The 14,214-nt window shown below is 63.6% G+C and overlaps 1 protein-coding gene across 2 annotated transcripts; it reads right to left on the bottom strand.

The window, feature by feature from the left end:
* Window positions 1-1,051: 1,051 nt before the first annotated feature.
* On the bottom strand, window positions 1,052-5,212 carry EGR3 (early growth response 3). 2 transcript variants are annotated; one of them, XM_017827307.1, is made up of 3 exons: window positions 5,121-5,212; window positions 3,161-3,318; window positions 1,052-2,094 (listed from the first exon to the last, which is right to left on the bottom strand). In XM_017827307.1, exons 2-3 carry the CDS (start codon window positions 3,312-3,314, stop codon window positions 1,052-1,054), a joined length of 1,197 nt encoding a protein of 398 aa, XP_017682796.1. In that variant the 5' UTR covers window positions 3,315-3,318; window positions 5,121-5,212. The 2 variants fall into 2 exon arrangements, with proteins under 2 accessions (XP_017682796.1, XP_017682797.1); XM_017827308.1 differs by lacking the exons at window positions 3,161-3,318; window positions 5,121-5,212 and adding an exon at window positions 2,912-2,954.
* Between the last annotated feature and the right edge of the window lie 9,002 nt (window positions 5,213-14,214).

Here is a 14,214-nt window from a genome sequence, read left to right as displayed (position 1 = left end):
AAAAAAAAAAATAAGAAAACAAACCCAAAAGCTGCTGCTGGGACAACACCCCCGAAGTTGGGGGGACCCGCAGAGCCGCCCCCCGCCCGCCAGCCCGGCTTGGGGGGGCCGAGCCCTCTTACCTCCACCACGGGGAGCCGGTGCCTGGGGGGCACGGGGGGGACACGGGCATGGGGGGGGCAACGGGGGCTCCAGGCCCGGTGAGGGATCGGCTCCTTCCATCCATCCTTCCGTCCATCCGTCCGTCCGTCCGTCCATCCATCCCCACACGGATCCTGGAGTCCCCAGCCCTGGAGGAGCCGGGCGGGTCGGGACCAGGGAGGAGGTGGTGGTGGGGGGTTGATCCTGGAGCACCCAGCCCCCGGGGGGAGCGGGCAGCTCGGGACCGAGCCCTGGGATGTGGGTTAGCCGGGATTCCCGGGATCTGCCGCCCGGGCAGCCCGGAGCTGGGCCGGGAGGGTGCGGGCGGGGTGTCCCCGGGAGGAGCAGGGTGCAGGTGGTGGGGTGCGGGAGAGCTGGAGCCGGGACAGCCGGGACTGGGCAATCCAGCCGGGATCCGGGAGGTTCAGGTAATCCAGGTGCGGGAGCAGGGATCCGGGAAGAGGGTGCGGGCAGCAGGGATCCGGGTGAGCCGGGTGTGGGCAGCCCGGCCCCGGGCAGTGTGGGTGGGTGTGAGCAGCCGGGATCCGGGAGCTGTGGGAGCAGGAGGCCGGGATCCAGGCAGTGCGGGCGGCCCGGCCCCGGGCGGTGCGGGTGGAAGCAGCCGGGATCTGGGAGGTGCGGGAGCAGGCAGCCGGGATCCAGGTGGTGCGGGCAGCCCCGGCGCGGGCAGCGCAAGTCCGGGCAATCCGGGTGCGGGCAGCGCGGGTCCCGTCGATCCAAGTGCAGGCAGGATCCGGGTGCGGGCAGCCTGGACCCGCTCAATCCGGGCGCGGACCCGTCGCAGCACAACCCCGGGGTATCCTGAACACTCCGGGGGTTCCCCCCGGAGCGGCGCCGAGAGGGCAAGGGGAGGAGAAGGGGGTGCCACCGCGCCGCCCCCCACGGTCCCTCAAGCGCACGTGGTGACGGCGGGGGCGAGGGCGACGGGGGGCGAGGTGGTGGCGGCAGCGGCGGCGGGGGGCGCGGCGGGGGGCTGCCCGCCCGAGCCCTTCTCGGCCTTCTTCTCCTTCTGCTTGAGGTGGATCTTGGCGTGCCGCTTGCGCTCGTCGGAGCGGGCGAACTTGCGGCCGCAGAACTCGCAGGCGAAGGGCTTCTCGCCGGTGTGGGTGCGGATGTGGGTGGTGAGGTGGTCGCTGCGGCTGAAGCTCCGCATGCAGATGCGGCACTGGAAGGGCTTGTGGCCCGTGTGGATGCGGAGGTGGCGGGTGAGCTCGTCGGAGCGGGAGAAGCGGCGGTCGCAGCCCTCGGCGGGGCAGGCGTGGGGCCGCTCGTGGAGCGGCGTCTTGCTGGGCCGGTTGGGGTACTTGCGGGGTCGGATGGGCTTGAGGGTGAGGGGCGGCTGCGGCAGCCCCCCGAAACCCGGGTGGATCTGCTTGTCCTTGAAGGCCTTGATGGTCTCCAGCGGGGTGATGGGGGGCGGGTTGACGCGGATGGGGTCCAAGCTCTGGAAGGGTTTGTGCTCCGTGATGGTGCCCATGTCGTTGGGGTGGTGGTAGAGGTTATAGTCTGGGATCATGGGGAAGAGGTTGCTGTCCAAGGCGGGCTTGGCCGCCTGGTAATCCTGGGGGGAGTAGGTGAGGCCGGGGTTGCTCTGGGGGTCGTGGAAGGAGACGGGCTCTGGGTAGAGGTCACTGCAGGAGGAGTAGGGCGGCAGCGCGGGGTACATCTGGTCCACCTCGCCCTGCGGCGGCCCCATGCTGCCCGCCGAGCTCTGCGTGCTGGTGAGCGCGCCCGAGGACGGCGGCACCCCCAGGATGCCGGCGCTCATCAGGCTGATGATGTTGTCCTGGCACCAGTTGGAGGGCGAGTCGAAAGCGAATTTCCCCAGGTAGGTGACAGTCTTGTTGCCCGGGGCGGGTTGAAAAGTGCCCGAGTAGGAGGACAGTTCCTGACCGGCCTTTTCGTTCGCTAAGCCAATGTCCATAACATTATCTGCAAAGTGCGAGAGAAGCGGGGCAGGGTGAGCCGGGTGGGCCCGGGAGGGGGAGCACCGGCGACGCACCGGGGGATGCTCTGGGGAGCCGGGGATGCGCCGGTTCCCGCTGGCCCCGCTCCCCTCTCTGCTTCCACCCCGCGTATGCGGCGCTGCCTGCCGGGGGTCCCGACGATGCGGGGCCGCCCCCGCCGCCCCCGCGGGGAGCTGCCCTGGGTGGGTGTGTGGGGGGGGACACCCCACCGCCGCCCCGCCGGGGGAAGGAGGTACCTGCGGCTACAGGTAGGCTTCCTCCCCGTCCAGCCCCGGCAGCGCTGGGCACTCCGCGGAGCCGGGGCTGCGGCCGCCGACGCCGCCGTTACCGACTCGCCGCCTTCCCTGCGCCGAGCCCCGGCGAGGAGAAACACGGGGATGATGGAGGCAGGGGGGGGTTTAGCCTGGCGGGGTTCCGCGTGGGAGCGGGGACACGCGGGGAGCGCCCGCCCCCGCCGCCCTCGGCGCTCACCTGTGCCCCCCAGGTCCTCCCTTCTCCTGTCCCCCCACCTCCCGCTCCTTTTCCCCCTCAACCCCGCGCTCCGGGAAAGTCGTCGCCGCGTCCCGGGGAGCCCACGCTGCCGCCGCCGCCGCTGCTGCGGGGTGTGTGGGGGGGCGGCCGCCACGGCCCCACGCGCGTCCGCGGCGCCTCCGCACCCGCGCGGAGCCCGGCGCGGGCGGGCGGCCCCTCTGCGCGACACGGGGGTGCCCCCCGGCCTTTCCCCCCCGGCTTTTCCCCCCGTGTCCTCCTCCCCCACGGAGCCCCGGCCGCCGTGCCCGTACCTGCGGCGGCGGCTCGGCGGCGGCAGCGCTCGGCGGAGCCCCTGCAGCGATCGCGCGGAGAACACGGCGAGGAAAAGGGGTGGGTGGGTGCGGGGGGGGGACGCTCCCCAGCCCCAGCTCTTCCCTTCCCTCCGAGGCTCCATGACACCCTACCCACAGCATCCTCCTCCTCGCCCCACCGGCTTCCACACACCCCCCCTCGCTGCGCCGCTTCTCCCCATTTTCCTTCCCCCCCCCCTCCCCTTTTACCTGCAGCCATCTGGTTGTAGTGAGCCACCGAGTCGCTGGTGCTGGAGAAGATATTCAAAGAGTTGGGGATCTCCTCTGGGTACAGATTGTCAGGCAATTGGTTCATCAAAGTGTTCATGGTCCCCGGCAGCTTCTCCAGTAGTTTGCCTGTCATAGCACTGGAGGAAAAGGCTGGTTCAACGTGGCTCCGAGCTCAGCTCCCGAGGAAACAACATCCGAGTGGCAAATCCGTGCGAGGGAAATCATGCAAGAAAAAAAGTTGGGGCGGGGGCGGCGGGGGGGAGGAGGAGGAGGAGGAGGAGGCGTGGGGGGGCGGGGGGGCCGGGGGTGGCCGCGGAGGAGGGGGCGCGGGGGGGGCGCGGTCCTCCGTGGGGTCCCTTGGTGGTGTTTCCTCGAGGGGGAGGGGGGCGATCTGGCTGGCAGATGTGATTGTAGAAGCGGGGTTGGGGGGGGGGTGGGGGGGAGGATTTAACCCCTCCTCTCTCTCTCTCTGTCGCCGGCTCCCGGCCCCGCTCCCCCCCGCGCTCGGCCCCGCTCCGCTCGCCCGGTTCCTTCGCTGCCGCCCGACTGCTCCGCCGGGGACTCCGCGGGGCCTTTATGCGGGAGCGCTCCGTGACGTAGCTGCCCATATATGGACAGACAAAGCCGAGCCGAGGCCGAGACGTCACAATGGAAGCTCCGCACAATGGAACGTTTGGAGAGAGAGAGGGAGAGAGAAAGAGAGAGCAGGAAGCGGCGACCGGCGCGCGCGGGGACGGGGGGACAAGGGGACAGGGCAAAGGGGGCACCACCGGGGACCCTGCCACTGGGGCAAGGGGGACAGGGCGCCGGGCATCCTGCACCGGGAAAGGGGCATCCTGCACCGGGAAAGGGGTACCGGACACCGGGCATCACGCTCCGGGTACCGGGCGTCCTGCACCGGGAAAGGGGAACCGGGAACGGGGCGTCCTACACCGGGAAGGGGGAACCGGGAACGGGGCATCCTACACCGGGAAAGGGGCACCGGGAACAGGGTACCGAGCATCCTACACCAAGCACCGGCCATCCCGCACCGGGCGAGGGGTACCGGGCACCGGGGATCGGGCATCCTGCACCGGGAAGGGGTACCGAGCACCAGGCACCCTCCACAGGGCACCGGGCACCGGGCATCCCGCGCTAGGCATCGAGTCCCGGGTACCGGACGTGCATCAGGCATCCTGCACCGGGCATTCTGCACTGGGCACTGGGCACCGAGAACCCTGCTAAAGGCACCGGGCATCTTGCACCGGATACCGGGCACACTGCACCGGGCCGGGGGTCTCCGCCCCAGCACTGACACTCCCTCACTGAGAGATGCCAGACCCTCAAGAAGGGCAGGTGGCGGCGGCTCCAGCCCCTCCCTGCCCGGATCATTCCCCCCGGGAAGGAGCGGGGGCGCGGGGACAGCCCGCCCCCGCCGTGCTTGACCCTGCGGCCGCCCCCGGGGCTGCTCAGAGCCAGGCTCTTACCGGGAGGGTTTTTTTTCCCCGACTGGAGACCAGGAGCGCGGGGGAACCGGCCACAAACCCCATCCCGCAACCCGGGATGGGAGAGAAACGGGATGGCAGCTGTGCGTGGAAAACCACAGCGCCAGGCAGTGGAGTTTGGTGGGAAGGAGAGGGTCAGCGGGGGGGCTGCAGAAGCCTCCATCTCCTCGCTGTGGTGGCAGTGGTGACAGAAGGGATGGCTCTGCCCCGAGCCGCCCCCTCCCCATGCCCCGACTCCCGTGGAGAGCAGCGCTTGGAATACTTTAAAAACAGGTAACACTTGTTGGTCGCCTGTGATTTTAACCTCACCTCCCCCCTTTAAAAGTTTGGCACTTCCAAGGCGTCAGTAATTAGGTGGTTTCGTGCTAAGTGTGCCAACTGATGCTATCTTTAAAACCCTCCGAGTTATATAGCAAATGTATGGAAAAATGCTGTGTTGCAATAGCTCCACTTACCCAATTCCTGCAGGGCCGGCTTTGCCATGGGAGTGAAATCCGGGCTACGGGAGGGCTGCGGCGGGAGGGGACCGGGCACTCGCTGCGGGGAGAGTGGGACGGACACACCAGGGGGCTGGGGAGGTGCTGCCAGGCCCGGGGTGTGTCGCTCCGCGGTGCCCGGGTGGGTGGGGGGATGCTGCGGAGCGCAGGGCGGGGGGAGCGTGTACCGGGAGCGGGGGGCAGCGAGCCCTGACTTGGCTTGTTTGTGAGTGCGGGGGGAGGAGTGGCCTGTGTGCTCTATCAACTTCAGGGTCACCATTCATTTCAGGGCCCCCCACATCCACTTCAAGGCCCCCCGCATCCTCTTCAGGGCCCCTCGTTCCCTGCAGCCCCCCAGCCACTGCAGCCCCAGCCACTGCAGCGGCGCCCATCCATTGACGGACCCCGATTTCATAAGAAGCGCCCCCCCACCCTGGGCAGAACCCCCCCTATCCTTGCAGATCCCCCCCCACCCTGCTCAGAATGCCCCCTTATCCTTGCACAGTCCCCCATCCTGCACAGAACCCCCCCATCCTTGCGGAGCCCCCCACCCTGCTCAGAACCTTCATCCTTCGCAGAGCCCCCCCATCCTGTGCAGATCGCCCCCGTCCTGTGCAGAACCCTCCACCCTTGCAGAGCCCCCTTATCCTTGCAAAACCCCCTTATCCTTCGCAGAGCCCCCCTATCCCTGCAGAACCCCCCTTATCCCTGCAGAACCCGCGCAAAGCCCCCAACTCTGCACAGACCCCCCCACCCCTCCCGGAGCCTTGCACCCTTATCACCCCCATCCTTTGCAGGGCACTCTCCTTCTTTCACACCCCCTCTTTGTCACTCTCTCCCCCATTTGCCCCCCTCCCGCCCCCCCCATAGCCTCAAGCCCCCCACCCTCCCCATCACCCGCCCCGCCCGTGGCCCGGCGCGGCCCGGGGGGAGCGCGGCGGCGGCGGGCGGGGGGGGACCGGGGAGGGGGGAGAGCGGGGCGGCGGCGGGCGGGCGGCCGAGGGGAAGCGCCATACAAGGCCTGGATCCGGCCCCGCCTCCGCTCCCTTCTTTGGCCGCCGGTTCCGGCGCCCCCGGCGCTGCCGAGGTGCGGGGCGGGTGCGGGGCGCGGAGGGGGATGCGCCGCCCGCACCCACCCTGAGCGGCACCGCCGCGGCCCGCGGGGGTGAGGAGGGGATCCCGCCGATCCCTCTCGCTCCCCGAAGTGCGCCCAGCGCCTTTCCCCATCACCGCGTTCCCGCGGCGGGAGCGCGCCCGCATCCGCCGCGCTGGGGATGCTGCGGGTCCGGCTCCCGCGGCCGCGCAGCCCCACGAGGGGCAGAGCGGAGAGCCCCCTCCCAAAAATAAAAAAACCAGAACCACCCCTCCTCGACCATCAGGGGTGTCCGGCACCACCATCACCACTCCGTTCCTCTAGATTTGTAGTGGAGGGGTGTGGGTTTGCTCGGCACCCATGGGAGAGGGTCCCGTGGGGAATTCCTGCTCCGGAGCAAGCAGGGGCCGGCCCAGCTTCTCGCCCTGCGCTGGAAAACCCAACATCCCCATGAGTGCCAGTCCCACACTTGGCTCACCCCGACCCGGGTGGGTGTTTGTCCCCCACGGGTGACGGTGCCACGGCAGCGTGAAGTCGCATCTGTCCCCCCCCTCCCGACACGAGTGGTACCTGCTTCCCGCTGGGAATGCAACTGTTCCCTGCCAGATCGGGGTGGCTGGGGCTGTGGGTGCAGTGATAACACCCCACACCCTCAGGCGGGGTTTAAGCTGGGTTTAAAGCTCCTGAGTCACGAGGTCCCACCGTTAAACCCGGCCCCACGGCTAATCCCGGCCCCACCGCTAACCCCGGGCAGGGAGAGCGGGACAGCTCAGTTACTAACAGTGGTTTGATGCCAATTGATGGGGAACGGCCCCAAGACAAAATAAACCAAGGCAGCCTTAGACTGGCACGAAAACGGCCGCATGGGGGTTGGACTGGCTTAGTTACAGCTCAGCTTAATGGTCGGAGCATCCCGAGCAGAGTTCTTTACCCAAAGGAAGGGGAAAGAAAAAAGAGGCACTCACCCGGGATGCTCTGGATGGTTTTAAATTACAGCTCGGGCTGGACGGAGTCTGCAGCTGAGAGGTTTCACTTATTTTCATCACCCCACACACCTGCCTCGCGTGAGCCCCATCCCCATCCGGCTGTTTGAGTGCCTATCATCGCTGGCATCTGTGATTCCACGGGGTTTCATGCGCGTGGATCTCCTCTTCTGCTCCACTCAGGGGGGACCCCACCTGCAGAGCTGCCTCCAGCTCTGGGGTCCAGCATCAGAAGGACGTGGAATGGCTGGAATGAGTCCAGAGGAGGCCAGGGAGATGATCCAAGGACTGGAGCCCCTCTGCTCTGGAGCCAGGCTGGGAGAGCTGGGGGGGTTCACCTGGGGAAGAGAAGGATCCAGGGAGACCTGAGAGCCCCTTCCAGGGCCTGAAGGGGCTCAGGAGAGCTGGAGAGGGACTGGGGACAAGGGATGGAGGGACAGGACACAGGGAATGGCTTCCCACTGCCAGAGGGAGGGTTAGATGGGATACTGGGAAGGAATCCTTGGCTGTGAGGGTGGGGAGGCCCTGGCACAGGTTGCCCAGAGAAGCTGTGGCTGCCCCATCCCTGGAAGTGTCCAAGGCCAGGTTGGACAGTGCTTGGAGCACAGTGGAAGGTGTCCCTGCTCATGGCAGGGGGTGGAACTGGATGACTTTTAAGCTCCCTTCCCACCCAAAGCATTCCAGAGCTCCATGAAATGCTGCCATCCCCTCCTCAGTGCCAAATCCAAGTGTCCCACACCACACATTGCCCCTGTGCCCCCTCACCTCAGCTCTCCCCCACTGCCTGTGCAGGGGTTGTGACAAGCCCTGACACTATTTAGTGCTGTCCCACCTGGTTCAATCCCCGTGACACCCACCCAAATTTTGGCAGCTTCCCCTCGGCGAGGAACTGAGAGCCCCCAGCTCCCCCTGCTCCCACCCCAGTCCTGCCTTTGGGGCTGTGGGATGCTCAGAGCAGCCCTGTGCCCTTCCCTGTGCCAACACCCTGCTGGTGCCCCGTGGATCTGCCACTGTGTCCCTGTGGGTGCTGTCAGCTGACGGGTGACTTCTCACCGCTCTCAGTCTTGTGACCGGGCCCTGATTCATGTGCCCTGAGCCCTCCAGAGACCACCGGGGCTTCGAAAAGGGGAACTCCTCAGGGGTTTTCACCTAGTTAACGGCAGGGGAAATGCACTTACAGGGAGGGGAGCCTGGGTTTTGTGCCTCGTGGTGAGGCAGATGGGACTGTTCCTCCTCTTGTTGGTGGGTTTGAGGTGGGAGCTGAGCTTGGACAGAGCCTTTAATGATGCCTGGGATGATGAGGGTCATCAGGGTTTGCTCATCACCGTCTCTTTAAGTGTCTCTGGAATGCTCTGCTGTGGGTTTCAGGCTTTTAGAGCTCACTGGTTGTGTCTCCCCTACACAAAGAGAGAGGTGGATTACCGATGATGATGATGATGACGACCATCATTGTCACCTCATCCTGAATTACAAAGGATGCTCAGACGCAAAGCCTGAGGCACAGATTTACCAGGCCCTGGAGACTTTCCTCCCCAGGCCCTTGGATTCTCTGTAGATGTGGAGCTGGGGCTGGTAAGGTCACAGAGCCCTAAACAGAGTGTGGCTGGTGGGGACCTGAAAGGTCAGCTGCCTCCCACCCCCGGGGACGATTGTGCCAGGGCCGTACGCGTGGGCGGCCGCCTGGATGGTCGACGACACAAACCCTTCTCGAGCAGCTTGAAGAAGGGAAAAAATACACCCCGAGCCACCCAAACCACGGGTGGGTGTCTCAGGGGTATCTGATGAAGCCGCCGTGGTTTCTCAGGGCTGGGAGTGTTTTGTTTGCGAGTGCTGAGGTGGGATGCGGCAGTCCGGGGGGGGGGGGGAAGTTCCCTCTGGCAAACAACAGCTGCCCAGACGTGGCTGCGCCTGCAGCAATTTATTCTCTGGGCCTCCCCTGGCCTGGGTGTGAGATGCTCAGCACCGGCAGGGATGGGGCTCGGGGTAATCCGTAATTTCTGGAGGAGGAGAAACTTTCTCCGCTGCTGTTGGGCGTGGGAAATCCTCATTTCGGGCCAAACTCTGCCTGAGAGAACTCCAGCCAGGAGAAACTGCAGCAGCCTTCCTGATCCTGGACCAACACCCTCCCGGCACGGGCTGCGTCCTTCCACAGCGCCGGCTCCCTCCTCACCTGGGTTTTCCTGATTTGCCTGTGAAAACTCCACACCCTCCTCCTCCGGAAATATTCAGAAACGCTCGCACTGAAATATGCATGGAAAAGGAGACGTGCGTGTCCCTCCTGGAAAAGGAGGTGTGCATGTCCCTCCTGTCCCTCCTGGAAAAGGAGACGTGCATCTCCCTCCTCCTGTGGGGGGTTGGTGGTGTGGAGGGACCCACGGGCAGAACTTGCTGCCCTGGGGTGTCCCTGGGTCGATCCCAAAGGACAGATCCCCACAAGCCAAACCCCAGGGAGGCTGGTGGGGGAAACCAAGGGAGCACCGTGGGTGGCTGTGGGAAGCCCTTTCCTGCCTCAGTTTCCCCCGTGGCAAGAGAGGGATCGGCCCTGCCCTCACCCTGCGCAGCAGCAGGGTGAAAAGCTTGGCATGGGCAGGAAAAGCCCTTTGGAGCAGAGGGCAGCTGCAAACCCATCCTGCTGATCCTGGAGCACCCCACCCCCCAGGAAAGTGGGTGCAGGGTTGGTCCCTGAAGGCGACAGCACTAGGAGATGGCTGGAGGCCTGGGAAACACTTGCAGGAGCACCCAGAGTGCTGCAAGGGGAAGCTTTGCCATCCCTTTCCTGGCATCACCCCAAAGAGCATCCCACAGCTTCCCACTGCTCCCGGGGCCTGGGGGCAGGGGGTGACTCCAGGCTGTGGCAGCAAGGGGCACGTTGCTGTATTCACCAGCAAGCTGGGAAACTCTGGGTCATCCAAGTCCAAGACAGGTCTCTTTTTCCAAGCCCAGAGGTCTTTCCTGTTGTTATCCAGCCCGGGAACAATAGCAGTGGTGGCTGGCTCAGTGTGACCTGGAGATAAGGAGACAGTGTGATTGGCAGGAAAACTAAATAGTAGGTCCAGGAGTGAAAGTGGTCCCGAGGGAACAGCGCCACTGGGAATGATGGGGTTCCAGCCAGGGATCGGGCATGGAGCAGGCTGAGAAACCAGGGATGGTTTTATGGGACCAGCAGGAACCTCGGCTTGGTGGCCCCGAGTGACCCCAGCGAGGGGTTTGCAGAGAGGTGCCACGAAGGCTTTTTTTAATGTGAAACCAAGAAAGAGAAGAGGAAACGGACTCTTGCGTGTCAGCCCTGAGAGCTGTGCCATGATCACCCCACTCCGGAGACGTTCCCTGACGGAGGAGGGGAGCAAAGGAGGGCGGAACTCCCCGGATCTGCTGCATCCCACGGGAAAAGGGCTCAGTTTTGTGTGAGCACGGCTCAGAGGCCGCAGAGCTTGACCAGGGGTGAATCCAGCGTTGGGGTATCCATGCCGTGACCCCGTGTGAGGGATGGACGTCCTCCCAGCCGGCGAAATCCAGAGGCTGCGCGCCTGGGAACGCGCTGCTCCCGAGGGCTGCGCTTCAACCACCGCAGAAACTGGTGGGAGGCCAAAAGGCGAGGGATCTGTGAGCCATTGAAACCGGCCGGGGGGGAATTAGCCACTTCCTAGCAATGAGGAAATGTGAGGCTGGCTGAGGACCCGCGGGGCTGCGGGCAGGGAACGGCAGCGAGAGCTGCCAACAAGTGAGGACAAGCCGGGCCGAGTCCGTGAGTTTGTCTGTCCTCAGCCCTGGTGGCTGCAGGGGTGGCTGGCAGAGCCATCCAGCACCTTCCACCACACCTCGGGATGCAAACCCCCGGGAGGCATCCGGCTCATCCTGCGGGAGCTGGGATAAAAATAAACAGGGCAGTGCAGGCACGGCAGCTTCTGGGCAGGAGCAAAGCTGGTGGGCTGGGACCACCGTATCAAAACCTCCCTGTTTTTCTGTTCTACCGAGGGCTGCTTTGGGGCAAAACCACATCTGAAGGTGCTCGTGCTGCCGGCGGAGTGGGAGAGGCTGGGAGCTTCCCACTGGCTGTGGACAAACCCAGCCCAAACCGACTCGGGGAGCAGCTGAAAGAGGAAACAAAACCTGGGCAGAGTTTCTCCCTGCTGAGCATCCCTTGAATGCTCGTCCCGGGATGTCTGGCAGGTCTCTGGGTACAGCCAGGTAGCTGCTTTCCCTCAGGAACACTCGGAATTTGCATCCCAGGATGCTGCAAGAGCCTGGCTGAATGGTCCAGCCCCAGTGAGCGGGATGGGGGGCCAGGACCCCCAAACCAAGAAAGCTTTGGCAAGGCCCCCAGACAGCCCCACAAAGCTCCTCTGATATTATACAGCATTTTGGAGGCCCAATAATAATTAATTACCACTAATTAATGAAGGCATCACTCCAGGACCGGCCCACGTGCCCCTGGCTGCCCGCTGGTCCCCTCTGGGTGCTGGCACGGACACAGAGGTGGGGACACGTCCTGGCCTCGCCCGCCTTCCCTATTACTTCAGGAGCCCTAAATTCCTGCCCCAGCCCAGGAGCCTCTCCCAGGGCCCGCCCTGCTGCCCATCCATGGATCAGCTGCTGCATCCAGCAGCTCCCAGTGCGGGCACCCACCACCACCAGCCCACCCACGGCACCGGGGACCCCCTGGCTGGGGGCTCTGCGTGTCCACGGCACGGGGATGAGGGATGGGAGCAAAGCACCGGGAGCTGGAGCATCCCAAAGTCACCCCCCCCCCGTGGCTGACACACGGAGGGCAGGGTCCCTTTGCACCCCATGGGGATGCTGGTGCTGGAAAATCTCCCACGTTGGCTCCCAAAATGGGCAGCCTTGTTTATCCCCCGCCTTGTGCCGCCGTGTCCCCACCGGCACATGGGGATTATCCATCCTGACCTATTTCCCGGGGGGTGCAGCAGGGCTTAATTCAGTGGATGCTTTGAGGAGTGCAGAGATCTGCAGATAGAGCCACTCCGAGGTGCGAGATATCATTAATTAATTCACGGGTTGATATAGTTATGCGCTTAGATCATCATCAGCTGATCCTGCTAATCCCTTCTTGAGCAAGTCCCCGTGTGAGGGGGAGCTGCTGCCTGGCACTGCTGAGCTCCTCGGAGCTGGATCGTCCCTGTGTCATCCCCACATGGCACTGAATCACTGGGGGTGCAAGGGGTGTCCCCCAGCCCCTGCTCCTTAACACCCCCCCGCTCCCAAATCTGCATTTTCCCCCCAGAGGGGAGATGCCTCCTGCTCTCCAACGGGGGATGAGACCCAGGGCTGCCTCCCCTCGAGCCAGGGGCTGAGACTTTCTCTCAGCAGAGTAATTGTTTCAGTGATTATTAAAAATAGGTAATTGTTACCCTGCTGATTTAGGGATTGAGTTCAGCACAAGCTTCTTCTGGCCTCCAGCCCAGTTTTGGGAAGAAACATCCCCCCTGTGTGCTCTGCTGGGCGCTGCCACAGCTCACCAGGAACATTCAGTTTTCACGAGTTCACTATTAATTTTTCAAACTCCGGGTCCTCCTCTTCCTCAGCAATCCCATGGAGTGGGTGGGTTTGCTTTGGGAAAGGGCTGGAAGCGCCCACACCCACCTCACAACATCACCCTGGGGGAGCAAAGGGTGGCTGTGTCCACCCCACTGCCACACAGGGCTCAGAATCCCTGGGGCTGTGTGTTTCCACGGGCCTGTGGCCTTTGAATCCCGTTGGGCTCTGCAAAGCTGGTGAATCCATGCCGGAATTCCCGGGATACGCCGGCAGCGCCGTGGGTACCGCTGACCCCAAGCACACCTGAGCTCAACCCCACCGTGTTTTCTCCCAGCCCCTTCACACGAAAAAGTCAAAAAAAAAAAAAAAAAGCCACGGCAGTGGAAATTCGAGGTAACAAATACAAATAAAACTTCCTCTGGAGGCTAAAAATGACACACGTAGACAGAGAAAAAAAAAACTTCTCCGGGTGACAATAACAGAGCGTGGAGCTATTTCAGTGCTGGGCTGTTCCATTGCAGCGCTGGGGTTGTGGCTGCTCAAAACCAGCCACTTCCCCAGGGACGTGACGTGTTTCCTTTCCATCACAAACTGATTTAGAAGCAAAACTTTCTACATTTAGGCAGCGAGAGGCTCAGCTTCTCTTTTCTCCCTCTCGCAATCGACGGTGAGCGAATGGAAGGAGAGAGAAAGGGGGTGGGACCAGCACCAAGTGACTGTACGTGGCTTCCTCCTTCTTGCTTTATTTTTTTTTCCCTTTCGTTCTTTCTAAATTACCAAAAAGTGAACCAGAAAACCACAATTAATATTTTCCACGCCGTGAGGGCCCCGCGTGCATCCCTGTGAGGGGCTGTGGCTCGGGGCTGGCTGGAGCTCCTGCCACACTTGGTGTTTGCAGCCCTGTGTGGGCCCTGGTGTCTGATACAAGGCCACCAGTGCCTCATCCTGCGTCCCAGCAGGAATTGTCCCACCACAGGGACACTGCAGCCACCTGGGCAGATTCCTGATCCACACCTTCCCCATCCCTGTCCCTATCTCCGTCTCCACCCCTGTCCTGTCTCCTTCTCAATCTCCATCATATCCCTCTCCATCCCCGTTCCATCTCCATCCTCATCCCAGTTGCATCCTCATCCCATCCCCATCTCCATTTCCATTCCTCATCCCCATCCTCATCCCTATTCGTGTTTTTCCATCCCCATCTTCACCCCCATCCCCATCTCCATCTTTATCCCTATCCCTGCTCTCCATCCCCATCCCCATCTCATTCCCATTCCCCTCTCCCTTTCCATCTCCATCCCCCTCCCCATTCTCCATCCTCATCCCCATCCCTGTTCTTCATCCCACCTCCACCTGTCTTATCTCCATCCCCATCCCCATCTTCATCCCCATCCCCATCTCCATCTTCATCCCCATTCCCATTCCCATTCTCCATCCCCATCCTCACTCCCACCCTGTTCCCCATCCCATTCCCATTCCCATCAGGGTCCCACAGGGCAGTGGA

Source organism: Lepidothrix coronata, unplaced genomic scaffold, assembly GCF_001604755.1.
Source record: "Lepidothrix coronata isolate B3197 unplaced genomic scaffold, Lepidothrix_coronata-1.0 Scaffold137, whole genome shotgun sequence".
In the NCBI taxonomy this organism is placed as follows: Eukaryota; Metazoa; Chordata; class Aves; order Passeriformes; family Pipridae; genus Lepidothrix; species Lepidothrix coronata.
Note: the sequence above shows the minus strand (reverse complement) of the source record. Positions and strands in the feature narration are given on the sequence as shown.

Bases quoted from the DNA above. Each gene is read 5' to 3' on its own strand.
- EGR3 (XM_017827307.1), bottom strand. From the start codon at position 3,314: ATGACAGGCAAACTACTGGAGAAGCTGCCGGGGACCATGAACACTTTG. The intron at 2,095-3,160 runs GTAAAAGGGGAG...CGCACTTTGCAG, and splicing joins CTACAACCAGATGGCTGCAG to ATAATGTTATGGACATTGGC.